Source organism: Poromitra crassiceps (assembly GCF_964638095.1).
Source record: "Poromitra crassiceps genome assembly, contig: HAP1_SCAFFOLD_211, whole genome shotgun sequence".
Lineage (NCBI taxonomy): Eukaryota > Metazoa > Chordata > Actinopteri > Beryciformes > Melamphaidae > Poromitra > Poromitra crassiceps.
In genome coordinates, this window is record NW_028152177.1 from 294,466 (window position 1) to 322,179 (window position 27,714).

Consider the following 27,714-nt stretch of genomic DNA (forward strand, 5'->3'; position numbering starts at 1 on the left):
CTGGTGCTACTGTTGCTCAACGAAAAATTGTGTTTTGTCCCTGATTTATGGCCTCATCCTTCCAGGAATCCATGGGTAAACTGGGAGTTGGAGATGAGATTGTGGCCATTGGAGATAAACTGGTGAGCTCATCTAGCTACCAGGAGATCTGTGAATTAATGCACAACCTTCCTGTAATGCTCTCCCTGGAGGTCAGGAGACCAGTTTTCTCCCTGGAGGTCGGGAGACCAGTTTCAGGTGAGACCCTTGCTTGCAGTAAAATTACTTATTCCTTGCATCGGAGGTCATTCGGCATCAATGTGGATGCTACTATCATGCTAAAAACATTGAAACTCAAATTATATAACTATCATGTAGAACTTCAACTGATAAGTTAAGTTTTGCAAACCTATGGGCTCATTCATAAAACTTGTTACATCACGCCGTGTTGCATGTTGGGACGGGGGCAACATCTGTTGGGGCCAGGCCATTATTTAACGGTAGTTACCTGAAAACCTGTGTTGTTAATTTTTCTTTGCCTGAAAGTTGGTTAAATCATCTTCATGGAGAAGGTAAAAGAGAAAGAAATCTAACCGTACCATACCATAAGACTTTTTTTAAATGTTTTATTTTAAATTTTTAGAGAACAATAATAAAACACAAACAAAACAAACATGCTCAGACATAGGAAAGAAAAGAAAAAGGAAAAAAATACACCATCGGCGTTCAACATTACAACATGGTGCTACCAGCCGCATAAGGTGATTGTGTTTGTAATAGATATTGTGCATGAGGTCCCACGAAAGGGGTCCATGAGAAACCAGACGTGCGAGCCATCTGTCACCTCTAGCCTCAGTCACTATTCATTGTTAACCTTGTCAAAGTCGGCCAAAAACAACAACCCTTCAGCCGGAGGCGGAACTCGCCATTTTCGGCTGCTCGGAATCCTCTCTGCTCCCTATGGCTATACAACAGTCTCTGACGCAGGGAACGACTGTCGCCAAGAGACTCATTCTGAGGGAGTGGAAGTCTCCCTCTACACCTTCTTTTCAGCTGTGGCTGACGGACACGATCTCGGTTATACGTATGGAGAGGCTCCGGTTTTTGAGGACAAATTCTCTTGGGAAGTTCTTGGTTGTCTGGGACCCGTTTCTGGCCTATTTGGATGAGGTTAATAACGGTACGTGACTCGCATAACTGACTTCTCATGGACCCTTTGCGTGGGATCCTACGCAAATCCCTTGCAGGCACATGGGGACCTTACGTGGCTGGTAGTGCCAAGCTGTAGTATTGGAATGTGAACTATGTTTGTTTTTTCTTTCTCTGTCTGAGCCTTTTGTGTTGTTTCTGTTTTACGTTTTGAAAATTGCAAAATAAAAAGAAAGTCGGCCAAAAACGGGTCCCAAATAGTTGAAAAGCTTTTAAGCGAGTTGGCCCTCAGGGACCTGAGTTTCTCCATCTGTATAACAGAGATCATGTCCATCAGCCACACCTGAAAAGAAGGTGAAGAGGAGGACTTCCATTCCTTCAGAATGAGTCTTTTGGGAACAGTTGTCCCGAGTGTCAGAGAGGACTCCGAGCAGCCGAAGATGGCGAGTTCTGCCTCCGGCTGTAGAGTTATTTTGTAGGCCAGTACCAGTCAAATATTTTGGCCCAGAATCCCGTTAATGAAGGGCAGAACCAGAAGGCATGAGTTAGTGTGCCCTCTGACACCTGACACCTGACACCTGTCACACAGTGGTGAGACAGAAGGAGAAGATCTTGCGTAGTTTATGCTTGGAGTAGTGAAGACGGTGAGTTACTTTAAATTGGATCAGCTGGTGTCTGCTATTAACTGAGCAGAGTGGTACCACAGACAGACTCCTCTCCCATATAATGTCAGATAAATCAATACCAAGTTCCCCCTGCCATGTATCTCTAATCCTCTCAGTAGAGGCCGTGTTGCAGTTGTCAAAGATACATACAAATCTAGAGATAAGATGCTTGGAGTGAGGGCTCAGCAATACATAGAAAAAAGCATGTTCATTTGGGAGTGCTTCAAAGGTGTGAATCTTGGATCGAACATAATTTCTGATTTGCAGGAATCTGAGCCAGTTCTTGCCGGGCAACTCAAACCTCCTCTTCAGCAGATCAAAGGATGCAAAATGACCATCTATGTATAGGTATTTGATGGAAACTAGCCCCTTCTCACTCCAGGCATGGTCGTTTTTGTCTGACCATGGAGTCAAAAAAGACTGATTGAAACAAATTGACATGTGGACAGAAACATCTGGTAGACTCAAAACACTCCTGACTTGGTTTAAAATTCTTAAAAAGATGTAAAAGGTTTTTCATGACAAAACTTAAATTAGAATTGTCTAAGGTCCCAGGTCTCTCTGACTTAGCAAATAGCATGGCTGGCAAGGTAGAGTTGACAATGGAGCTGGCCTCCATTTTCAGCCACAGGGGAACCCTGGAAATTCCTGGAGTCCCTTACTGCCAGTGCATCAGAGCCCTAACATTGCCAGCCCAGTAGTAATGCCTAAATACTGGTAAGGCCAGCCCTCCCTCAGACTTGGGTTTTTGTAAGTGAATTAAAAATATTCTGTGGTTCTTATAATTCCAGATGTAGGACAGAATTACGGAGTCCACTTCTTTGAAAAAAGCGAATGTGAGAAAGATGGGAAGATTTTGACAAAGATAAAGGAACCTAGTAATACAGTACCTGGCCTGTAGACCTGCTCGCAATTTGGTGTTGGGGGAATTTCTCACTTGAACTCAGTCAATGGGTCCCTAAACATGAAAAATCACAGAGGTGCTTGTCCGCCACAGTGCCACGAATTTTGCTATGGCCAAATCAAATATGGCTGCCATCGGCCAGGATGAAAATCTAACTTTTTTGTTCTTGAGAGTATATACACATGTAATACCTCTATTTCGACTGATTGTGGTGAGTGGAATTCATTTCTGATATTGTTATGACCCTTGGGGGTCATTTTGACCTTTAAAGGTCATGGTCAAGGTCATTCTGCTATGCTGAAGCCCTTGGCCATAACTCGGCCGTTTGTAGTAGAATCAGGAGTAAGAAGTCTAATTCAACTAATTCTCACATTTATCATTCATTTCTGATATTGTTTTGACCATTAGGGGTCATCTTGTCCTTGAAATATCAAAGCCAATGTCACTTTTCAATAACTCAATTGTCTTCTGAACAATCATGTTTATTTTAATGGGTGAATACATTTCTCTCGTGTATAACATTCAGAGTGGAATGAAGAAAACACCGTTGCATATGATGCTTGGCCATGCCCTTTATGCAAGAGATCGCAGCAGGAGTCTTCTGACAGCCTTCAACAGGATTGGTTCATGTCCGAGCTACCAGACCATCAGATCTGCCCGCAGTCTTCTCGCTGGCTATGCTGTGAAATGCTCAGAAGACGGAGAGACACCCATACCAAGTACTTTGACAAGGGAGGATTATACTATGTCAGGCATGGACAACTCAGAATATGCAGATAAATCATCACTCTCTGGTACAGAGGGTTCACACTATGCAGCTTTAGTACTGTTCCAAGACGCCACAGTGAACAGGCCCCTTCATAAACCTCCAGTGTCAAGTACAGGATTAAGCCATGCTGATCCAATCCTTCGGGCAAAGTTGCCATGTCAAGAGGTACCTCCCCATGCCAAACCAGTAGTTCGACCTACCCTGCCACCAGACATGCTGCTGCATCCTGAAAACAAGCAAGCTACATTACTCGACATGCCGACTGCCCGAAGTGTATCTGCAAAGCGAGAATTCTTGATCAGTTTGATCCGCCATAATGCATCAGCAGGAGACCCTCAGATATGGGTCGCCGTGCACACACTTGTCTCATCTGCTGAAGTGCCAATGATGCGTGTTGGCTTCCTCCCCGTCATACCAAGACCTATCACCGAGCGTGCTACCGTCAGGCATTGCCTCACTAACTTTCAGAGTGTGCACAGACAGATGAATCAAGCATCGATGGCGGTATGGTGCGATGAAGGCGTCTTCGCCCTGGCTGCAGATATTTACCTGCACGAGACAGAACAGTTTAGGGATCTGTTCCTCTGCTTGGGCCCTTTCCATTGGACCCGTGTTCTGCTCAGATGCCAGGGCAAACTGCTCAGAGGTTCTGGCCCGGATGACGCACTGATCGAGTGTGCTGTGTTTGGACCTGGTGTGATAGAGTCAGTGTTAAACGGGAGCCATTATGTCCGAGCTCTCACTGGAATGCTGATTGTGGAGGACGTGATCAGGTCACTCCAGTGGCAGATGTTCTGGCATCACAAGGACAAAGCTGCATATCCAGTGCTAGTGCAGGTTGAGACACTGCAAACTACGCTGGCTGCAAATGAACGTTGCCCAGAGCAGTTTGAGGCCCTGAATGAATAAGTGGAGAAGATACATCAGGACTTTCTGGAGTTTGAGAAGGAGTGCAAGGCCAAGTCAGAGCTCTGCATGCCAATTCTTTGGAGTTTGGCTGCAGTTGGTGGCTGTCATCAAGAATGCTGTAGTCTCTGAGAGAGAAGGAAACTGGAATCTTCTCGTGGCTACTGTCGAGGATTCTATGCCGATCTTTGCAGAATGTGACTGCATAAACTACCTGCGTCATGGCTCATGGTACCTTGAACAAATCAAGGTGCTGGAGTTCACACATCCTGAGCTCTACCGGCGCTTCTCTATGGGCCAGTGGGTTGTTCAGGATCGCCCAGGCTGGTTCTGCGCTGTAGGAGGCGACATGAAGGTCGAGCAGACCATCCAGCAAGTGTTAAAGGGTCCTGGAGGTCACTATGTGGTAGGAGCCACACGCCAAGCCAATGCTGTAGCAGAGTTCAAGCTCTTGTTCCATGAGATTGGGTCAATTACCAATGTCCTCAACCTTCTCACCACCAACCACGCCATGAAACACACAGAATGCCATCTCCAGCATGCACTGAGCACCACTCGCCGTCTCAGATTCAATCAGAATGTGGCAAAGCTGCTGGACTTTGTGCTCGAGCGGCAGAACCCATACACGGTGACAGTCAATGTGCCTGTGTCACTGCACAATCTGCTCACAAAGCAGGCTGTTGACCGAGAGGTTACTGCTCGCCTGCTCAACTGTCTCAAGAATGGTGAGCATGTCTACCGCTCATACAAGTGGGAGAGCTTAGTCGAGAAGACCAAGAAAATGAGCACAACCATACCAAAGAGGAAGCTGCATCAGTTCAACGAGCAACCACAGAAGACACCAGCAACCATTCTGAAGGAGCAGAAGGAACTCACATCCAAGGAAATGGCAGAGGCACATAGGAGCATGGATATTGCTAAGGAACCTCAGGCAGATACTTACTCACGATGTGCTCTCAGTGTCTCCACTGTTTGATGGTGACCTTCCAGCTCCTGTCAACAAGTCAAAACTCATTGGTGAGATTGAGCCTGGACTTGACCTCACCAAATGGAGTCAGAAGTCTACTCTTGCCACTCATGTTGTGGTAGACTTCATGTCTAAGATGCGGCAGATGCAACTAGCACGATTCCCTACTCTAGGTGCTGTCATCAATGCCATCATCGCCTCAGCATTATGCCTCTGCCAAGAGTCAGAGTTCATCCATCTCGTACTTGATTCCTACATTGAGATGTCTCTAAAGGAAGGGGAGCGCATGCGGCGTGCAGACTCAACAACAGGCATCGACATCATTGGCATGAACCGAGACACACCCATCCCTCAGCAACTTGACAAGTTCTGGGCGTCTGAGGAGAACAAGCGGAATCTCCAGCTGCTAGTTCGGGATATGGTGTGCAATCGAGCCTGTGGCAATGCTACATCATCATCAGCTCTGTTGTCTCTGATGATGAGGTGCTTCCAGCAAAAGGGGCTGGTGGTCAAGAGTTCCCGGACCTGTTGAACTGGATCGAGGAGGCTGATGCCAGGCTGGTGGTGCATGTGGAGTGGGCTGTTCGTGTGAAACAGTGCAAGAGAGTTGTCATAGTCTCCAATGATAGACACCTTTGCATTACTGCTACACTACACCCCATACTTCCATGCACTGGGGATCAAGGGGATCTGGCAGCAGTATGGCACTGGTGAGAAACGGCGCATGCTTCCACTGCATCAAGCGGTTTCTCAACTTGGAGCACAACTAGCCAAGACAGTGATCAAGGCACACATATTGTATGAGCAAGGTGGGGACCAAACACGCAGCTATGGCCTCTGACCCAGTACAATATCTGACCAACTTTGGAGAGGCAGACACCTTGTCGGAGCAAGATATAGCACTAGCAGAGAAGTACTTGGTACGTGTCTGGGCAGGAGCCAGGTCAACTACAACTGCTGACACGTTTGACCACCTCAGGGTAGAAATCTATAACAGTGGCAGTGCTGGAATAGATGCTCTCCCTCCTACAAGCAGTGTGATCAGAGGCCATCAAACGAGGAGCCTTTCTGGTCCATAGTGCATGCCAACTGCTTGCGACAGCCGCCGAACGTGAGGCAAGACTAAAACCAAAGGAACATGGCTGGGAGGAGCGCTTTGGTACACTACTGCCGTCAAAATGTCTGAAGCCCTTACCACTGAGTCTGCTCACAACATGCAAGTGTGCAGGCAAGTGTGACACTCGACGCTGTGGCTGCTGTTCTGCTGGAGTTCTGTGCAGCATATTCTGCCATGGAAAAAAGGATAATTCATCCTGTAAAAACATATCTCAATAACTTGCATGCACACAATCATAAGGGTGCCCTTTGAGTAAAATTGTTATTTGATTTTGTGTTATGATTTCATTTGCATATCACATTTATTCACCCATTAAAATAAACATGATTGTTCAGAAGACAATTGAGTTATTGAAAAGTGACATTGGCTTTGATATTTCAAGGACAAGATGACCCCTAATGGTCAAAACAATATCAGAAATGAATGATAAATGTGAGAATTAGTTGAATTAGACTTCTTACTCCTGATTCTACTGCTACAAACGGCCGAGTTATGGCCAAGGGCTTCAGCATAGCAGAATGACCTTGACCATGACCTTTAAAGGTCCAAATGACCCCCAAGGGTCATAACAATATCAGAAATGAATTCCACTCACCACAATCAGTCGAAATAGAGGTATTACATGTGTATATACTCTCAAGAACAAAAAAGTTAGATTTTCATCCTGGCCGATGGCAGCCATATTTGATTTGGCCATAGCAAAATTCGTGGCACTGTGGCGGACAAGCACCTCTGTGATTTTTCATGTTTAGGGACCCATTGACTGAGTTCAAGTGAGAAATTCCCCCAACACCAAATTGCGAGCAGGTCTACAGGCCAGGTACTGTATTATAGGAAGATAAACCATCTTAACTGAGTTTATACGGCCAATCATGGAGACGGGCAGGACTTTCCCGTTTTCCATACACTTTTGAAGAGTGTATTCACACATATCTTGTTTGGAGCAGTTGTTCCGAAACAGAGAGTGTTTTCCACCTTGGTGCGGTTCGTTTGGGGGAGTGTGAACACAGCAATCGCACTCGGATGCGGGACAAAACAAGCGGACCGAGATCGCCAAGAAAGGGTGGTCTCGGTCCGCTTTAAACGAACTCTGGTGCGGTTCGTTTGTGGTGAGAACGTGATCCGACCTCGATCCGACACAACTACAGGAAACAGTGCGCATTTTTGGATGAAACAGCTGCCGTAGTCAGCTGCGCTGTGCGTAATGGCCTGAAGAACACGCATTTTTATCGTTTAAAAACATCTTCATTCAGATCCTGCTTTGGCGACTTATGAAACTAGCGTTTGCATGGATAAACTTTGGGGGATTTTTGCATCATCACATCAGCTGTTTGAACTCGATCAACTTATCTGGTCTCCATTAAATAAATGAAAACAAGTCATGGTAATCAGAGCCAGCCTTCTGTGTTCATATGCGTAATCCTCTGAAGTCTCTGTGATAGTAATATCAGAAGGGTCTTTGATCTTCTATCTCCAAATTCCCGATAGATAGCCTAAATAAATACATACATACATAGGCTAAATAAATAAATAAATAAATAACTTTCTCCCTCTCTCTCCCGATCCCTCCCTCTTTCTTTCTCTCTCTCTCTCTCTCTCCTCGCGCACGCCCGACGTAGCCTACAATGTAGGTCTAACAAAACGCATTCTGCTTCTCCATACAACCTTGCCCTGAACCGCCACTGTTATTTGTACCTGTCCCCTGTATCTGTTGCCTGTTGCCTGTATCTGTTGCCTGTTGCTTGTCTTTTGTTTTACTTTTAAGCGTCTTTGAGTCTTGAAAAGCGCTATATAAAATAAATGCATTATTATTATTATTCTTATAATCATATAGGAAAATCTCTGGGAATTATGTTTTCCATCCCGAGAGGCTATTAGCCTCCTGGGGCCCTATTCTCCCACAGGCCTTAGGCGCAAAAACTGGCCTTAAATGCAAAAAAAACGTGCCTTGCGCCTGCCTCGGGAAGATAGCAACATGGCTTTAGGCCCCGAAATGCGCTTTACGCCAAACAGGCGTGGCGCAGTGCCAGAATAGGCCAGAATGGGCGTTTCAGCCTTAAATACTGGCCTAACGATATCTTCCGCCCTGGCGTTAATTTAGTGCTTAGCGCTTTTCAAAACCAGGCCTATTCAGTGCGCCGGTTGCGCAGAGCTCACCTCTGCCATCTGACTCTCTGTCCCCCCTCTCTCTGTGTCACTCCCTCTCTCTTGCTCATCAGACAGGCAGACTGCTGGAAGAAAGTTTGCCGGTTCTCTCTCTCTCTCACTCCCTCGTGCATCAGACAGCAGACAGGCACAAAGCCACAGATGTGAAATCTCCCAGTATGCATTGAGGCGCATTGAGGCGCATTGAGGCAAATCCGTTTGAGAAGAAATAGCAACCAAATCAGCTTAAATAGGGTAAGTGGTAGATCAAAATAATGTTTATCTTAACACAATTGCAATTGTGGAACATTTCAATATTGGACAAAATAAAATCGCTAAATCAAATCACAACCCTATGTGAAACATATATGTCATCCTGGGCCTATATATATCCCTCGCAGATTTAACGTGATTTAGATAAGTGACAGCGTAACGCGGTTCTACTGTCATGTCCTATACTGTGATGTCCACTCCAATAAATTGGCCCTACTTCACATTTAGTTTTACAATAAAAACACATTTCTGCAATGACTTTACATAATGTAGGCTATATTTATGTGCATCATCCTACCTGCAGCAGGGGAGAGAAAACAATATCATTCTGGACAAACTTTCACCAATCTAATCTCATCATGACATAGGGATAGGCTATTTTTTTCTAGCCAATGCGTTTAGAACATTCTTTTCACTTTGATCTTGCTATAGTGTAGCGTATTTACATATTTACAGTATTTAAACTGCAGTTAGATCGGTTTGAGAAGCATAATAATATGGAATAATAGCCTATATATGGAGACAGATAGACGGGGATGAAAGGGAGGGGGGCGAGCAATCCCCCACCGCCAGCTCCCTGCGCGAAAGCGAAAGCGTTTTCGCCAATCCATTTTCATGAGAATGGCTTCCTCACGCGGTTGTTTTTGCTTGGCTTTCTCTCGTCTGGAGAGCACTGTCGCCACTTAGTGGGTCGGTAAAATAGATTATACACATTCAATACCTCCCATATTTTAATAGGAGATGTAAAAGGGGTTGATCGACGTCCCACCGTCAAAAAAAAAAAAAAAAAATTTGGACGAGATATCTCGTCATTGGCAGTCAACCGTTGGTTTCTGCTTGACGAGATATCTCGTCCACGGCAGTGAACATGTTAAGGACAATAAACCCTTTTCGCGTCATTTGTTGGGGAAAGCCATAACAAAACTGCCTAGAGATCCATTGTAAGTTACACAGGCCATAGGGGTTAAGGCGGAGGACCTCTCCTCTGCAGGCTCAATCCCTGCAGAGATGGTAGATTGAGAACAGGGTGAGAGGAAGGAGGCGGGGAGATAGATGGCAGAGGAGGGAGGGGAGAGTGAACACCTGCTGTCCTCCCTCTAACCCGTCCACCACCAGCAAGTCACAGTAATGTTATCTGTATGGACAAGAAACGATTCCTGGCATTCATTGCCATGGTGTTAAACTGTGCTGCTAGTATGACTGGGAAGACGGAGAGGACTGAAATGGTGGTTGACGCTGCAAAGAGATTTCTGGATGTGGTTGATGTATCTGGAGCAGAGATAGATAAAATACTGAGAGATGCATTTGTGCAAACTCAGGCGTCTGCATCTAAGTGATATGGAAAGTAATTATGAATCGGAGTACTTTGGGTGGACAGTGTTTTCTACTGTAGCTTACAGTAGGTTGACAGATACTAGCTAGTCCGACTGGTCACACAGCCAGCGCTCTGTCCTCGCTGCTCGTTAAATATTTCCAAATAGCCGTTATTCTGATAAACTGGTCACATATTTGGAATGTTACGTTGTCATCTGAAAAAATATTGAAACTTTAAAACAGTTTGTTTTTTTGCTTGAAAGGGTTCTTTTTGGAAAGTCTAAAAATGATTACGTAGACGAAAGATGATTACAAAATTACGTTATGCGGAAGTGGAACACATAGGTTGGATTAGAATTCTGTGTGTGTGTGTGTGTGTGTGCGCACATATTCAAGTCTGCGTATTATGCTAAATCAACTTGGACCCCCGGCGGGAAATGGAAGACTGGCGGCAATTAGAATACAGGCGCTTATTGGAAGAATTACGATATATATATATATATGGTATATATGTATATATACCGTAATTCTAGCTAGCTAGCACAAGTCACATTGATGCATTTTTGGCAAGACTCAGATTTGAACCTGAGAAAAAAAAAGTCTATGCAATGTGAATAAAAGGGACATAAGACCATCTGTTGCAATGAAAACAACATTGAAGGATTATGAAGTTGCCATTATCAGTGTTTTTGGTGAATTCTGTTTTTAATTTGGTGTTTTGTTGTTGCTTAAAGGAGTATGCAGAGTTCCAGTACAGGCGGAGACACAGGCAAAGGAGGCGAGGTGACATGTCGAGTCTGCGTAGCAACACTCCTGACCCTGATGACCCTAGCGAGAGCACCTTAGGTATTTCACTGCATTTTTCACCACATCTCACCACCAGTGTTTAACCTTTCATGAACTCGATGTTTGTTGAAGAATGGTTTTTAATTTACTGATGATAAGAGATGCTGCACCATAACAATATTTTAAATGATTTCCTTTGAAAAATGTATTAAACGCTCGCCCGCCAGTGCTTTCTCACCTTGGTTTGTTTTACAAAAAGGAAACTTAGAACATTTTTGGCCAGCGCAGCGCAGGCCCGAGCCAATCTGCCTGCTGCACGCGAAGGGATCTAAAATATTATGCACAAGCTTGCCACAACATGGTCTCCAAAGTTCCCAGTCATGCTTACAACTCGTTCTAGTTGTGAGATATATATATACCCCCCTTCTAAAAATGTGCTTTAGACTTAAGGGGCCCTATTCTCCCACAGGCCTTCGGTGCTAAAACGGGCCTTAAACGCAAAAAAACGTGCCTTGCGCCTGTTTTGGGACGATATCAATATGGCTTTAGGCTGCCAAATGCGCTTTAGGCCGAATGGGCGTGGCGCAGTCCCAGAATGGGCCAAAGTGGGCGTGTCGGCGCTAAATACCGGCGTACTCCTATCTTCCGACCTGCCGTTAATTTAGCGCCTTGCGCCTTTGAAAAGCAGGCCTATTCAGTGGGCCAGTCCCTCCCCTCTCTCCTCTGTCACCCTTTTCTGTGTCACTCTCTCCCTCTCTCCTACTGACAGGAGCAGGCATTGGTGTGCGTTTACCAGTTTATTGTGAAATAAATCCTTCCGCGTTGAGTTACTGTCACAAGCCTGTGTGACAACGCTTCCAGCCTGGGTAAAACAACTCCGTCCGTACCGCTTTGAGGCTGCAGGCAGTCTGACAGGCACAATACGACTGTCTCTCTCTGTGAATGCCCCAGCATGCAATTGGGTACTACATTTCGCTACTAAATAGCAACCAAATGAGGCGAAATAGATATAAAAGGTTGATCTAAAATAATGTGTAATGGTAACACAGCCTGCAATTGTAGAACATTTCAATATTGGACCAAATAAATCATCGAAATTAAAACACCACCCTAAGTGAAACATATATGTCCTCCTGGGCCTATATATATCCTTTGTCGATTTAACGTCATTTAGATAAGTGTCAGCGGAACGCGCTTCAGAACGCGCATGTGCTATACTGTGATGTCCGCTCCAATAACTTGGCCCAACTTCACATTTAGTTTTACAATAAAAACACATTTATGCAATGACTTTACATAATGTAGGGTATATTTATGTGCATCATTCTACCTGCAGCAGGGGAGAGAAAACGATATCGTTCTGAACAAACTTTCACCAATATAAAATTAATCTCATCATATAGGGATAGGCTATATTTTTGTAGCTGATGCCTTTAGAACATTATTTTCACTTTGATCTTGCTATAGTGTAGCGTATTTACATGCTTGCAGTATTGAAACTGCAGTTAGATTGGTTTGAGAAGCATAATAATATGGAATAATAGCCTATAATGCAGACAGACAGACTGGATGAAGGGAGGGGGGGGGGGGGGGGCAGAGCGTTTGGCTTTCGTCTGGTTTTGCGGGATCACTGGAATTGGAGCTAAAAAGGCAAGCGTGCAATTCGTTTATTGCAGTTATCCAATGAGCATGACGGTGCATAATTTTACGCTTAAAAGGCGTGGTTGTAATGGTTGAGGCTGCGTCTAGCGCCAGCACGACGATATCAAGTGCGCTTGTCCACGCCCACTGATTTGAGCTGCGCCAGGCGTTCGGCCTAGAAACAGCGCCGATGCAACGATAGGGACCAAGGTGTTAATTCATATAGTCAAATTGTATTTTTTTATTTTGGCCAACATTGAAATATTCCACAATTGCACGGTGTGGTAAAAATAAATATCATTATTATCTACTGTTACTGAGCTAATTAGGTAGGGCTAGCTCTTTCAGGTTTTAGCAGTGAACAGGATGGGGTGTCGGTCAGGACACAGAATGACGATGAGGAGACATAACTTCTTGGTTGAACAGTACTGCGATCCAGTATTTATTGTTGTGACATGTAGTATTATCATTAGTCTGAAATAACACAAATAAACCACAATTAGGCACTTAGATCTTCAGGGCTACAGAATATAAAATACAGTGAAATTAAAGCTATATATTTCCTTATATTACGAAATTAAACCAAGACCCATTTACAGTAAACATAAAATATAACAATAAGCATTGTAATGCTCCTTTCACCATAACATAAAGCTGCATACAGCCGAGTAAGTTACTATAGTCGACTCTTAACAGAAATAAACCAATTTAACCTTATGTATGGTTAATAAGATCACGGAGGGCAATGTCGACGCCCTGTGGCCAAACAAGGTACTGCTAATGGCGTCCGCACACAATGGAGTTGAGCACACATTCCCCCCATACATAGGAATGCTATCTACTTAACAATTACAGCAGCAGAAATAAACACTTCAACTTAAGCACAGATCACAATAAACTGAATACTCCAGTCAATTAGCTACCAGATAAGCATTGTGACAATTGCAACGGAAATATCTCTCCTCATGCTGAGCACACGTAGACACACGGTGAAACTGGCAAGATTTAACATAAAAACAACAACAGACACTTACTTTACAGCATGGACTCAATCCTAGAACGAATGTCACAAACTGGAACACACAGGACGAACTAAGGAGGTTTAAACGGCAACATGGTCAAGCTGAACTAAAATGTGGGGCACACTGAAGTGAACTGAACACACTGCCTTAATGAGGTGCAGGTACATGCATTGCATCATCTCACCAGTTAACAATACTCTTAAATACAGCTACCACTTATTTAGCTTCATCTGGTTGCTTCCTTGTCAACTTATGAATGCCACAATGCATCTTGGGACATTATGCAAATGTATGTTTGTCAGTGTGTCTGCGTGTGTGTGCTCTGCTCAAGCCCCACCCGCGGGAGACATTAGGAGAAGGGCTAATGGAGTATAATCCGCTTTTAAGAGCAACATCTGTGAAACGTTGCCATAGCTGTGGCTATTTTATGCAACGTCTGCATTTCATTTCTCACTTAACAGGATTCCTCTGAATGTGGGTGTTAGGTGTGTGGGCACAGGTACTTTCCTAGTTTCTTTCAGTGCCATTTCCATGGGCATCCTCCCTTACAAAAAATGGTTGAAAAAGTAGTGACACTATAGTTGTCAAACTGGTGCAATTCTAAGCACGACGACGATGACAACTATGATAATCAAGTAAAAGGGTCTCGCCTTTGCGGTCAGTCTTCCAGATGTTTTGATTGTTTTTCACCTGGTTGCATAAATGCTAAACAGGTTTTTTCTGTCGTGTTCCAGGCTCTTGGTTCTTTAGATGACGATGACCCTAACATTCTCCTGGCCATCCAGCTGTCACTCCAGGACTCTGCGATGGCGGGCGGGGCCAGCCACCAGTTCCTCGCCAACGAAGCGTCGCTCGGCGCCATCGGCACCTCGCTGCCCTCCCGGCTGGAGCGGAGCGCTCCAGGCGTGGAGTGGAGGTCCTCCCCAGAGCTTCGCTGAGCAGCTCAGAGCTGCTGGAGCTGGGAGATAACCTGGCCAGGCTGGGCAACATCAACAGCCAGTACTCGGCCAGTGTCTCCGTGGCGTCTCGGCACTCGGAGAGTCACCGGCGGAGCTACGGCGGCTCCGTGCCCATCCCGGTGGCCCCGGGCGGCAGCAACTCATCCACGGGCCTCTTCTCGTCCTCCAGCGACACCACAGACTGGACCGCATGCGACAGCCGCGACCCGTCCTCGGCGGCGGCGGCCAACGCTAACCTGCTGGGCAACATCATGGCCTGGTTCCACGACATGAACCCTCAAGGCATCACGCTGGTGCCCTCCACATCCACCGACACGGAGACGGACGTAGACACACTCCCCCTGGCCGGAGGAGGCAGCCCGCAGGATGAGGAGAAGACGGGGGTCTTCGTCCTCCCCGACAACACAAAGCCTCCTGGAGGTAAAACAGGCGAATATCGAATATAAAACCAATTTCACCCCGGTTATGTGGCGGACGTTCGATTTGTGGGAGGTGTGGGGACAAGTATTGTGATGGAAAAAGGTGTATGGTAGGAAAAGGAAAAGATGAGGTGAAGTGCTTGCATTGTGGCGGAAATCATCATGTGGGGTCAGCACAGTGCCCTAAAAGAGTTGAGCAAAGAATAGTGAGCAAGATTAGAGAGGAAAATGGAATATCATATGCAGAGGCAGTTAAGATGTCAGAGGAGAGAAAGAAAGAATCAGAGCAAAAACAACCGGAGAGGGAAAAGGGACAAACTAACCAGAGTAATGTCATTTGCATGGAAAAGAAGCAATTCCTGGCTTTCATAGCCATGGTTATAAACTGTGCTGCTAATTTGAGTGGGAAGACGGAGAGGATTGAGATGGTGCTTGACGCTGCTAAGAGGTTCTTAAATGTGGTGGATGTATCTGGAGCAGAGATCGATAAAATACTGAGGGATGCTTTTGCGGAAACCCGGACAACTGGGTCTGAGTGACAGTATGGACAATAATATATTATTAACTGGAGCACATTGGGGGGTGGTGGACACTATTTATTTTTTCATAATTGATATCTTTCACCTGCGGAGGGCAGTAAGACGCCAAGTCTGACACTATACTGCTGAAAATCTGAAAGAAGAAGAAGAAGAAGAAGACCTGTGACAAAGAGCATGGAAGGAAAGAGACGAAACTCCGGCCATTTTTGGAAACAGAATGCGCCTCGCAGTGGTCAGCTGCGGTAGCGCGGGCCCCTATAATCAGCCTCTCTAAACAGTAACTCAACGGGAGAACACTCTAAATTTCGTGGATTCACATCTTTTCTGGGCGTACTGCAAATCTTGATTGAAGTGGTGTAGTGCAGGGATGTAAAACAACAACCATATTGTGGAAACTAAGCAAAATTTTTCGTTTTTTTCTTTTAGTTTTTTCAAGATAAATAGTAAATGCAAAGGACCCGAGGTTAAAACCACGGCAACACACTTCTGACGGAGTGGACGACAGCCGCATTAGCTATTTATCTGCCTCCAGAAGCATCCTACGTGAGGGGATCCAGGACCGTCCTCACGTGATCAAAGACGTCCCATAAACACGAGACCGGACAGACGTGACAAAGCAAAGCAAAATGAGACAGACACTAATATTAACTGTCCACAGGTGATGTGGTTGTGCGTACCAGACTGACCTCTCGAGGGCCGAGGCAGACGCCATTTTAAGTACGCCTATGGCAGCCCCGTATGGACAAAAAGGCACCATACGGACAAAGAGGTGATATAGAGGTATAAAGGGTGCCTCTATATCCTTCTAAATGAGCAGAGCAGATCAAAAGATGAACAGCCACAACAAATAGACATAAATATTGATCATATCTACATGCGAAAGGGGGATGACTGTAACACTACGAAACTGTGATATATGAACAATATTAAAGCCCCATTCAGTAAGTTTCCAACTGCGCCCTCTGCGTGCATTAGTATCGATAACGATATCGCTGTTCAAAGTCAACAAAACACAGCGCCAGAAAGCTCTATGTACATGTTGTGACATCGGGTGAAACATCATTTTCGTAGCAAATCCGAATCGAGTTACTTCCTCGTTTTCATGAGCACAGCGCTTCCGCTGTACAGCGCATGCTTCTCTTTTTTCTTTTTTCTTGCTACGGGACGTGACAGACAAACTGCTTAGTCCCAGTGCTGGCCAATGGAGGGCGGTGTGGGATAAATAAAGACGAGGGTCTCCCTATTAAAAGTCAATCTACCATGTCCTGTGAATAAAAAGCTGTTATATTTCAGTAAAAAATGTCAAAAATCTTACTGATTGGGGCTTTAACCAATTTTCTGGGATATTATCTCTCCTCAGAGTCACCTGTTTGAGAGCATCCAGGAGGGCCAAGTATGAGTTTCCAGACAAGGACTGGGCTCACATCTCAGAGGGAGCCAAAGACCTCATATCCAAGCTGCTGGTCCGGGATGCCACTCTGCGTCTCAGTGCTGCTCAGGTCCTCCAGCACCCCTGGGTGCAGGGGGTAGGTGTCTTCTAAACTTGTATTTACACATGACTACTGGTACTCTAATTCATCCAGTGGCATTTATTAGTAATACAATTAGGAGTTTATTTCACAGTCTTTATTTTGTGGTTATTTAAAAGTTAAAGTGTACATGAAGAACCCATGCTGGTGTTTTCATTTCCCCAGAATGCTCCAGAGAGAGATCTTCCAACTCCTCATTTTCTCCAAAGGTAAAAGCAGATAGCTTTGAAAACTGTCAAATTCATCTCTAAAGCCCTTTAAACAATTGTCAGTGCTTGTGCAAAGTGCTTTACAGAGCAACAAAGGACATTGATAAATACATTTTAATTAATTAAATTAAATTAATTAATACATAATACATAAATAATTGTATTACTTTCTGAAGACTGGACAATGTGTGGTGCGTTTATACTATTACATTATACTTTTATACCTCTCAAACCTTTTCTGTTGCTCTGCACAGCCCAGCTTTATTTTCCAACTTTTCTCAAAAGTTTCACAATCTAGGCCGTCCGGGTAGTGTAGCGGTAGATTCCCTGCCTACCAACATGAGGGTCGCAGGTTCGCGCCCCCGGGTTACCGTCGGGTGTCGGGCAATGGGTCTGCGGGTGGGAAGCCAGATTAAGGGTATGTGTCCTGAAGCGGCTGGCATGTCTTGGAGGAAGCATGGAGCTAGTCTACGGCTCTCCCCAGATTGGCAGAGGGTGGAGCAGTGACCCTGGGCAGCAGGGGGAAATTGGCCAAGTACAAATGGAGGGGAAATCTGAAAAAAAGTTTCACAATCTAAGCTTTTACTCTGAAGGCAAAATCGCTCTACTTCCTGTCTCACCCTGGTTAACTCCTACAGTAGGTAACTTGACGCAGCAAAATCGCACCACTTCCTGTCTAGTCCTGAGCAGGAAAGCTAACTTTTACTTGGCCCCACATGTTCTTTTGGGCATGAAGTGTCCTAAATGAGAGCATTCAACCGTGTGTGTGTGTGTGTGTGTGTGTGTGTGTGTGAGAGAGAGTTCTCCCGTTCTGGAGTCCCCAAAACTGTTTGTCTTCATACTCCAAACGGACAGTAGGCGTTTTCGGACCAGAAGAGTTAGTTAAAGACAGGCATCCATGATCTTACAGATGCTCTTCTCCCTTCTCTCTCCTGACAGGAACAGCAGCACCAAAGACTTGACCCAGTTCGCTGCGCACGCTATCGCCTTCAACCGGCAGCTGTCCCAGCACGAGGAGCAGCAGGAGGAGGTGGAAGCCCTGGTCTGCTCCATGAGGCTCCAGCACGACGAGAAGCAGGAGGAGGTGGGAGCCCTGGTCTGCTCCATGAGGCTCTCTCCTCCCTCCAACTCCAGGCTGGCCCGCAGTAGGGCCATGTCCAGCGCCCTGCGAGGAGGAGCCATGGAGGAACTCACCCCCTGACTGACTCAACCCCCCACTTAAGGCTTGGGTGAACGTCCTCCCGTCTTTGTCGTCCCACTGACAAGTCGCTCTATTGTTCATTCTTAAAGGAGAATTCCTGTTTTTTACACCCCAGACCTTATTTCCAGCTTAAAATATGTTTTACTCGCCCAAATAACTTTGGTTTCATTCTGATCTCCCTAGAAGATATTCAGATCCAAGTAGAGTCCTGGAACTGGCCAAAACAGGCGTAAATGGGGCATATGTCGTTCACACTGTAAATAACATATTTTCTGTCACCTCGCAGTTGGTTGTTATATAATTATGGGAACATGAATTAGCTATGTAATGAACCTCAGATGTGCTTATGTTCTTCTTCTGTGGTTTTCTCTTCTTATTCTGTTACCAAACAGAAGCGCTTCTCGCTTCTTCTCATGAAGCACACCCGGGGCAGGTCAGAGTTCACTCCGTCTGTTGTGTTTTGTAGCGTAGCAGCCTATCTTAGCATAGAGATATGATCTGATTTCAAGATTATGGACGATTCAATTAAATTGCTGCTTGTATGGAATAAGGCCATATATCGATTACAAACAGCAGCGGGAGATAAAGCGGGAGATGTTATCTATGTGACGGACACTCGGACAGCAAACAGAGCAGGCTGTCGGCAGCACGGGAGGTTCGTTACATAGCTACTTCATGTTCTCATAATGATAAGTCACCCCTTGGCCCTTAACCCTCCGTTTTGCATGTTCACGTGGAGGGTGTCCCGATTGTTTTTTGCATCAGATTATTTATATACTATAAGAAAGAGAGTTGGAGAAAGAAAAAAAGGTGCAAAATCTTAATGGGTGCGTTTTTATTATTAATTTAAATATCCAGCATTATATAAGAATTTAAATCTCCTACCACTGCCAATACCAACATTCAGCTAGGGAAAGCAAAATACAAATAAAGCAAGACACTATCTGTCTGCTGCACTTGCCCCCAAATCACTAAATATCCCCCCCCTGCCTGGAAGTAAAATTTCAACAGAGATGATGCTAGACTGGGTTTTTGACGATAACACACCCAAACAGCTGGATAATGTTTACTACCCTCGTCTTTTCACCCATGTTCACATAGTCCTACCTGATGAGGTGGGTCGGGGCATTATTGACAGATGATGAAGTCGTGTGAACTAGCTTGTTCCCCTCCCCCCCGAACAGGCGCCCCAACTGACCAGAGGAGGTGCTAGTGCAGCGACCAGGACTCATACGCCGCTGGCTTCCCACCGATAGACACGGGCAATTGTGTCTGTAGGAACGTCTTGAGCACGCCGAAAATACCGCTGCCCGGGAATTGAACCCGGGTCTCCGTGGTGGTAGGCGAGTGCTTATTATACCTCTACACTACCCAGACCCACCCTGTCAATGAAATGTTTAACTTTAACAAATCACCAGCTTACTGGGGACCCCCTGATGGTCCCCAGACCCCATGTTGAGTCGACAACCACTCGTTAGGTTCTATCTTACTAATTGCATTATTATGCTTCTCAAGGTGGATATGGTGAATCCCATGAAGAATAAGAAGTGCAACCACCACTATGATGAAGCAGCCATCCTGGCCCTCATCAAAGCAAGACACACCCAGAAGAAGAAATGCGGGTAAAACACACTCCCTCTGCAGACCGCTAGAAAGTCCACTCAGCTTTTTCCACCACTAAACAACTGGGCGGGCCGGTGTGGGACCAGAACTTAACCTTAACTCACATTTTCTTCATTATAGCGCTTTGATGTTTCAGACAAATGAAGTTTGGCTGCCTCCTAGAGGAAAACAGATGAAATTGTGCCACCTGACCAGTTGTTGTGAAGGAAACGTGCTTATTGTCTTGGCCTTGGTTAAGCTGTGTTCACACCGAGATATTTATTTTTCTCTCTGTCGCTCGATTCAACCCTTTGGAATCGCTCTGTCGCTCTGTTTAAATCGCTCGTCAACAGGCACAATAATTGACGGACATGTGGGGGCTATAACGTTACGCAATGTCATGATGTTTGTCCACTACGAGGCCGAGCCACCGTAGTTGTTTACAAGCTAAGCCTATCAGCGTGCTCCTAATGCGAGCTCTATACCGGTAGTACAGACTTCACTTCATGTCAGCTGTCAGCCTGTCAATCAGCTGTCAATGCAGTTTGTTGCCACACAATAAACCAGCGGTTTGTTCCAAGCCAGTGTGATCCTTGACTCACTCTCACACGGCAGCCAATCAGCGTTGAACAGCGAGCGACTGATGCCAGCGTAATTTCGCTCGAGTTGGGATATTTCATCTCGGGCGTATTTTCGCCCTATCGTTCTGTCTCTGTCGCTCGGACGCCCAGCGATTTTTCTCCCGGGCGAATATACGCTCAATCGCTCGTTTGCATTGACTTTGTATGTAAACTCGATGCCAGCGAAAAATTTTAATAGGTCGGTGTGAACGCAGCTTTAGCAGTTTGTTTTCAAAGACACAAACTCTGGACGTTTTAATTTTGGGTAAAGCCAGAGGGTTTTTATATGGCTTACGCCAGCTCTGGGAGTATGAAGTGCTTTGAATGTGAGACGTTAAACGGTCTGGTTAAACGCAGGTAGACGCGTCTACTTACTTATTCTTCAGACGGATTTGCGTCTACTCACTTCTAAATCTCCTTTGATGCAAATCCATTCAAGTTTTTTTTCTCTTTTGGGACTAAAGTCTCTGCCGGGCAGCCGGGCAGATTGAGATTCCACCAGGAAACGTTGCATTACGACGGCGAGATGAGGCGGACGTAGCCTGTCTAGTGAATACTTGTGTCCACCAGAGGCGTCCCCGAAGCGGCTCTCCGCTCTGCTCCACAAATCAGCCTGTGTATTTTAGCTTCTCTCAAGAGTCACGTCAAGCAGCACAGAGCAGATCAAGCTGGGCAGGAATTCACGAGAATAATAAAATAAAACATCCTGTCGATTTTCCCCCCATTGGGGGGTGCCAATTTAGCCTGCTTTCTATAATAATGCATCCCTCAATTACTTGAATGCTTCCATTATTTTGGCAGCTACTTGGGTTCAAATTAACTTAGTGAGTTGGTTTGAAATTTGTGTATCAATGAACTAAATTCAGTAATGTTCAGGTTATGGTAGTCTAATTGTTCTCATTGTTACATTGTAGCCTTTAACTCAATCAAAATGTTGTTTTTGTAGACACCAATAATGACTGCCCAGCAAATGTAGTTGAAACTAGTAAGTATAGTTAAAGCAGGACTAAACCCCCAAACACCTTTTTCAGCTTTTAACCAATATATATGGCTTTTAGGGTGGTATGTGAAGGATTCTGGTCAAAATCTCCACATCTGTGACCAATCTGTTAAAATTGTACAAACCCCTATCATTTCAGCAGCATAAGTTCCCTCTATGGGTTCAAACCTGCTTTTTTTTGTGCCCTCAAATGAATGGGCGATTTGGTACATCGTGACGTCACGGTGGTATTTGCGCGTGCCCCACTCATGTGAAAATGTGTTTTTTCCCCCCATGTGATTATTACTGTAGTTAATGCGGCGCGAGCCCTTTAAGAGCAATGTGGCACGTTGGACAACAGCGGGATGGTGTACACAGCATTAATTATAGCCTCCTTCACCGCCTCGGCCGGCATCTTCTTTGAAAAGTTGAAACAAATCTCGGAACGCCTCCTCTCGAGACCTCGACTCTGATTGGCTAAACGGACAGTGACTATCCGACCATCCGACCATCCGATACGTCTATCCAGAAAAAGTTCATCCCTCTTCAACTTTCTGTCCATCAAAACGTATGCAAATCTTCTGGATACGTACGCTTCTGAGTACTCCACGGACAGTCGGACAGCTGTCATTGAAAATGAATGGAAGTGAACAGAGAAATGAACGCACACGGACAGACACCACGGATCAGTGTGGCCAAGGCCTAATGTAACGCTACGCTGTGTCCGTTGCATTGTTTTTGAGATGACCTGGAACATAGTTGTTAGTTGTGAGCTAATAACGTTAGTTGTGTGGCAATAAAACGACACTGAATTACCAGTTTGATATAACGGTCAACCGAGTCACACTCTTTCCATGAAGCCCACCAGCTTTAATAATATCTGTTGGCTAGTTGTTGATATTTAAAGTCCCTGGAAACCAGAAATATTTCTTTATTATTTAGCATTTTGAGTTCATCACATCACAGGACCCTATGTTAATAAGCCACCAGCCAAATTTGAACGATGATGAACGTCGCAAAGTATATAAATTTAGGTTTGACAGTCATGGCAAAAGTCATGAGAATCAATTAGTTTTTAGAGTGTATTTTCTCCCGCGGACTGTGTGGGCGTGTCAGGCTGTCTTGAGAAATCTGATGTAGTTACCGTAGTTCATTTGTTGACTGAATGTTTCTCAGAATGCGATTATCATGCTGCTGACTAACCCTGGTTTTAGTGCTGTGACTCACATATATGTGGACATGTTCCTATAAGTGCCTTTTATAGTTTCACTGTGCTTATGTGTTGATCTATATCTGATGGAGAAAAGTTGATTTTCACATTAATTATAATTAAATATTTTTTTACATTGCCAGGTTGCAAACCAACAAGTGAACTCCTACAACTCATCAGTTCAACTGGAAAATGGCAGCCATGCTAATTAACGTGGCCATGGGCCTGAAGTCACTTCACAGCTGGGTAAGTGGGTCACTCACATCACTAACCTGTTATTTTACGAGCTATTATTATATGACTCTCTTTCAAGAGTCATATAAAAAAGGTATCGAACACTCTAAAATTCAATCTCTGCAATTTTAGGCAGATTAGAGCATCTCTGACTGACAGTGCGGCTCTAACCTTTCTCCATTCAATGATTTTTGCACATATACTACATACTACATACTGCCTCACTGGTCCTTCACAGGAGTAACCACCTTGAAGCCCGTCGAGTCTCTATATAAAAAGGCCCTGCAAATTTTAGATAAGAAACCTATCTTACCATCATTGCAATATACTTCTAAAGTACAAGCTCCTCAGCTTTGACAATTATAAAAAATTTAAAATTGCCTGTATGATTTATAAAATCCTTCATGGGCTAGCACCACCTCCTTTAGAATGCTTTATCAAACGGAGAGCTACCCAGAACACCACGCGAAGCTCGTCGAGAGGTGACTGTGAACTACCTCTGAGACGGTCCTCTGTCGGACAAAATGTTTTGTCCTACAGGGGTAGCAAACTGTGGAATAGCCTACCAATGTCAGTCAGAGAGAGTAGCAGTTTTCACACCTTTAAGGGGCTGTTAAAGTCATGGCTCAGATCAAATCAAAACTGCGACCATATCTAAACCCTTTTGTTTCATGTGTTGTTTTTGTATATATATATCCTTGTAAGTCCTATGTCTACCTTGGTCAATGTCCCTAATGTTTCCTGTTTTTGTTTTATTTGTATTACATACCGGAATTGAAGGTCTGTATGTGCCCACTTGAATTGCAAAGTTAAATGCCTCCTTCATGTATATGTATGTCTCCTCTCCTTTTTACCCTATGTGTATGTATGTGTCACCTACATTGCACCCCTGTCAGTTGCCCTATGTATGCACTAATTTTTCTATTTCTTCTTTTTAAACTTTTTTGTACCTCACCTGTCGAGGGACTACGGATGGAAATTAGCTAAGGCTATAATCCGGCACATTTACATGGAAATGTTCATTAATGTTGCACTGTCCCTGAAATAAATAAATAAAAAATTACCTACCTGTCTTTAGACTAAATGTCATGACTTTGTTTCAATCTTTTTACAGTTAACAAACAAGCCAGAGCTCCCAGCCCACCGCCCAGCGACATGGTTCTGTGAAACAGTGCCTTCTCCTTCAACCAGGTATAATTCTGGACTTGATCTGAAAGCTTGTGTGATTTATCAAATGTCTTCAAAGGGCGTAATGTAGGGCTAGCATTTGAATCCAGAGGTAAATTAGTATTTGGGACAGCCCTACAGTTGGAACAATATTTGGCATTAAAATGTAATACTTTAATTTGCCTTCATTCCAGTGGCAGCTGGTCTCCTCTCCATGACCTTCTGCTCATGACCGATGCCTGCAGCAACTGGCGGATGGAGCAGGATGTGGCCGTGCTGACCAAGCAGCTGGAACAGCAAGGTAGAGCATGAAGAAGCACACATGAATTTGAATGAGTTTTCATAAACTGTTAAACTCCACCTACCTCCCCCCCATAGAGACACTGCGGAGCGTGCCATCATTCAGAAACCACGCCCAAAACGGGGGAAAACACAATCTCCCCTCCAATCCTGGCATTCCTCCTATGTCGCGTGCATGGTCGGGTGTTGCACAAAAATATCGTATATGCGGAAGATGAACACTCCAACTTACTTCATTGACAGCAACATCCACATTTTTCTTCTTGCCAATTCTCAATGGCTTCCTTGTTTTCCTTGGGAGTACAAAAAAATGTTAACTGGCGATTTTTTTTTACATTTGTTGTCTGCGCAGCCCACCACACAACAGCTTTTAGCTATGTTTAATTCAAGGAAAATGACACTGGTGTGTGGAAATGAACTGTGCTTTTCCCCCGTGATGGGCGTGGCCTATTTCATACTGTACATTTACTGTTTCTCATCTCACTCTGTAACCATCTATCTATACAGACTGAGAACATCCAGTTGAAACGCAGTCTGGAGAAGCTGAAAGGACAGCGTGAGGAACAGGAGCTAGAGATCAACAGGTAAGCACCTAAGGACTCAAAACACTTGAAGGGAATGTGAGTCTCTCTTCTTTTTTCATTTCTTTTCATGAGTGCTGGTTGTACGACAAGAGACCATTTCTCATTTGTGACTCAGAAAAAACGACAGGACTTCTGATGAAGCTGTTTTTATTCATTCATGTATAAATTGCCTGACCCACAGTTTCACTGCTCGCCTGTCTCTTTTAGGTTGACAACACGCCTGAAGGAGGAGAGAATCCACTACTTTGACCTCTGCAGTGAGCAGGGGGCGAAGGAGTGGATGCTGACCCAAGAGCTCATCTCCAAAATCAAGGATGAGAAACATCAGCGGGAGATCCAGGACTTGTAGAACCAGGTGGGGAAGCACTGTATGCTATTGTGTGCTGGGGCAGCAGGCTGAAGGCAGCGGACGCCAACAGACTCAACAAACTGATCCGTAAGGCCAGGGACATTGTGGGGCTGGATCTGGGCTCTCTGACTGCGGTGTCAGAGAAGAGAACGTTGTCCAGGCTACGCTCCATCATGAGCAACGACTCACACCCACTCCACGGCGTGCTAGTCAAACACAGGAGTACGTTCAGTGAGAGACTGATTCCACCTAGATGCAATACGGAGAGGCACAGGAAATCATTCCTGCCTGTGGCCATTGGTCTATTTAATGCCTCTCTTAAAAGAGCACCTCGGAGACGCTCAGTCAAGGACAGTCTGTTGAAAGGCCAGGAGCCCCTGAGCCCCTGATATAAGAGTCATGAAACAGCTTCCCAGTGTCAATTCCTTTTCTCACCCCTCCCTCATGCCCTTATAGCCAATCCAAGATTCAAGATTCAAGATTTGTATTGTCACTCCAGTCCGTAGTACAAGTATCACGTGTGAAATTCTTGTGCTGTAGACTCCGTTACAACATAGTGCAAAATAGCAGGGCATATGAGTGCAAAAACAACAAGAGACACAACAAGCAATAAAACAAGCCAAAAAACAGTGACATATTCACTGCACATAGGTGCAAATAGTATAGACATAATTTAAACATAATTATAATAATGTTTAATAATTAAACATTCTGTTTGCACAGGTGCAAATAGCATAGACCTAATTAGAATTAAACATACGTAATGGTAGCAGCTGCAGTACAGCTACTACATGATTGTTGGGAGTTTATTTGTGTATGTTAAGGAGTCTCGTGGCCTGCGGGAAGAAACTGTCCCTCAAGCGATTTGTGCGTGCTTTTGGGACAGTGTATCTCCTCCCTGAGGGTAACAGGGAGAACATGTGGTTCACATGTGGGGGTGGTTTGTGTCCTTGATGGTCTTCAGGGACCTCCTGAGGCAATCCAATATTGCTGTAGAGGTGGAATGATGAGCAGCTGTAGTGCCTTATGCAACTTGGATGACATTAGTTTTTCGGCCTCTGCATCTTTGACATGATAGTAGAAGTGGTTACCAGACTGGGGTGGGGACATCTCTCTCTGGCTGTCGTGTGTGTTTTCCTGATCAGAATGTATCTTTGACATGATAGTAGAAGTGGTTACCAGACTGGGATGGGGACATCTCTCTCTGGCTGTCGTGTGTGTTTTCCTGATCAGAATGTATCTTTGACATGATGGAGAAGTGGTTACCAGACTGGGATGGGGACATCTCTCTCTGGCTGTCGTGTGTGTTTTCCTGATCAGAATGCATCTTTGACATGATAGTAGAAGTGGTTACCAGACTGGGATGGGGACGTCTCTCTCTGGCTGTCGTGTGTGTTTTCCTGATCAGAATGCATCTTTGACATGATAGTAGAAGTGGTTACCAGACTGGGATGGGGACGTCTCTCTCTGGCTGTCGTGTGTGTTTTCTGATCAGAATGCATCTTTGACATGATGGAGAAGTGGTTACCAGACTGGGATGGGGACGTCTCTCTCTGGCTGTCGTGTGTGTTTTCTGATCAGAATGCATCTTTGACATGATGGAGAAGTGGTTACCAGACTGGGATGGGGACGTCTCTCTCTGGCTGTCGTGTGTGTTTTCTGATCAGAATGCATCTTTGACATGATAGTAGAAGTGGTTACCAGACTGGGATGGGGACGTCTCTCTCTGGCTGTCGTGTGTGTTTTCTGATCAGAATGCATCTTTGACATGATAGTAGAAGTGGTTACCAGACTGGGATGGGGACGTCTCTCTCTGGCTGTCGTGTGTGTTTTCCTGATCAGAATGCATCTTTGACATGATAGTAGAAGTGGTTACCAGACTGGGATGGGGACGTCTCTCTCTGGCTGTCGTGTGTGTTTTCTGATCAGAATGGAACTTAGGCTGGAAATTGGAGCAATTTGTTATGCAGTAACCTCTGACATCACTGTTCCCCTTTGTTGCTGGAGAAGAGTTGAAAATGCTATTTTGTTCAGATTGCCTGTTCCAGTGTGTTCCAGGCCAACGGCGCCCCCGCCAGGCCAGAAAAAAGATTGATTTTTTTTCCTGCTTTCCCCAAAATTTCAATAAACCTTTATGGCATATTATTACAATACAACAATGCTGGTGTTGACAGTG

The 27,714-nt window shown here is 44.9% G+C and overlaps 1 protein-coding gene across 1 annotated transcript in view; it reads left to right on the forward strand.

Moving 5' to 3' along the window:
- Window positions 1-25,466, forward strand: part of LOC310770741 (PDZ domain-containing protein 2-like) — a gene marked incomplete at its 5' end in the record, with an annotated part of 156,795 nt that extends 131,329 nt beyond the window's left edge. Inside the window, 11 exons of the mRNA XM_083663458.1 lie at window positions 66-237; window positions 14,766-15,016; window positions 16,915-17,080; window positions 17,249-17,292; window positions 18,232-18,521; window positions 20,009-20,115; window positions 23,048-23,150; window positions 24,253-24,329; window positions 24,500-24,606; window positions 25,113-25,189; window positions 25,397-25,466. Of these exons, the coding sequence (XP_083519584.1) occupies window positions 66-237; window positions 14,766-14,869 (276 nt within the window). The 3' untranslated portion in view covers window positions 14,870-15,016; window positions 16,915-17,080; window positions 17,249-17,292; ... (5 more) ...; window positions 25,113-25,189; window positions 25,397-25,466. The remainder of the gene's footprint in view (window positions 1-65; window positions 238-14,765; window positions 15,017-16,914; window positions 17,081-17,248; window positions 17,293-18,231; window positions 18,522-20,008; window positions 20,116-23,047; window positions 23,151-24,252; window positions 24,330-24,499; window positions 24,607-25,112; window positions 25,190-25,396) is intronic.
- Window positions 25,467-27,714: the final 2,248 nt, after the last annotated feature.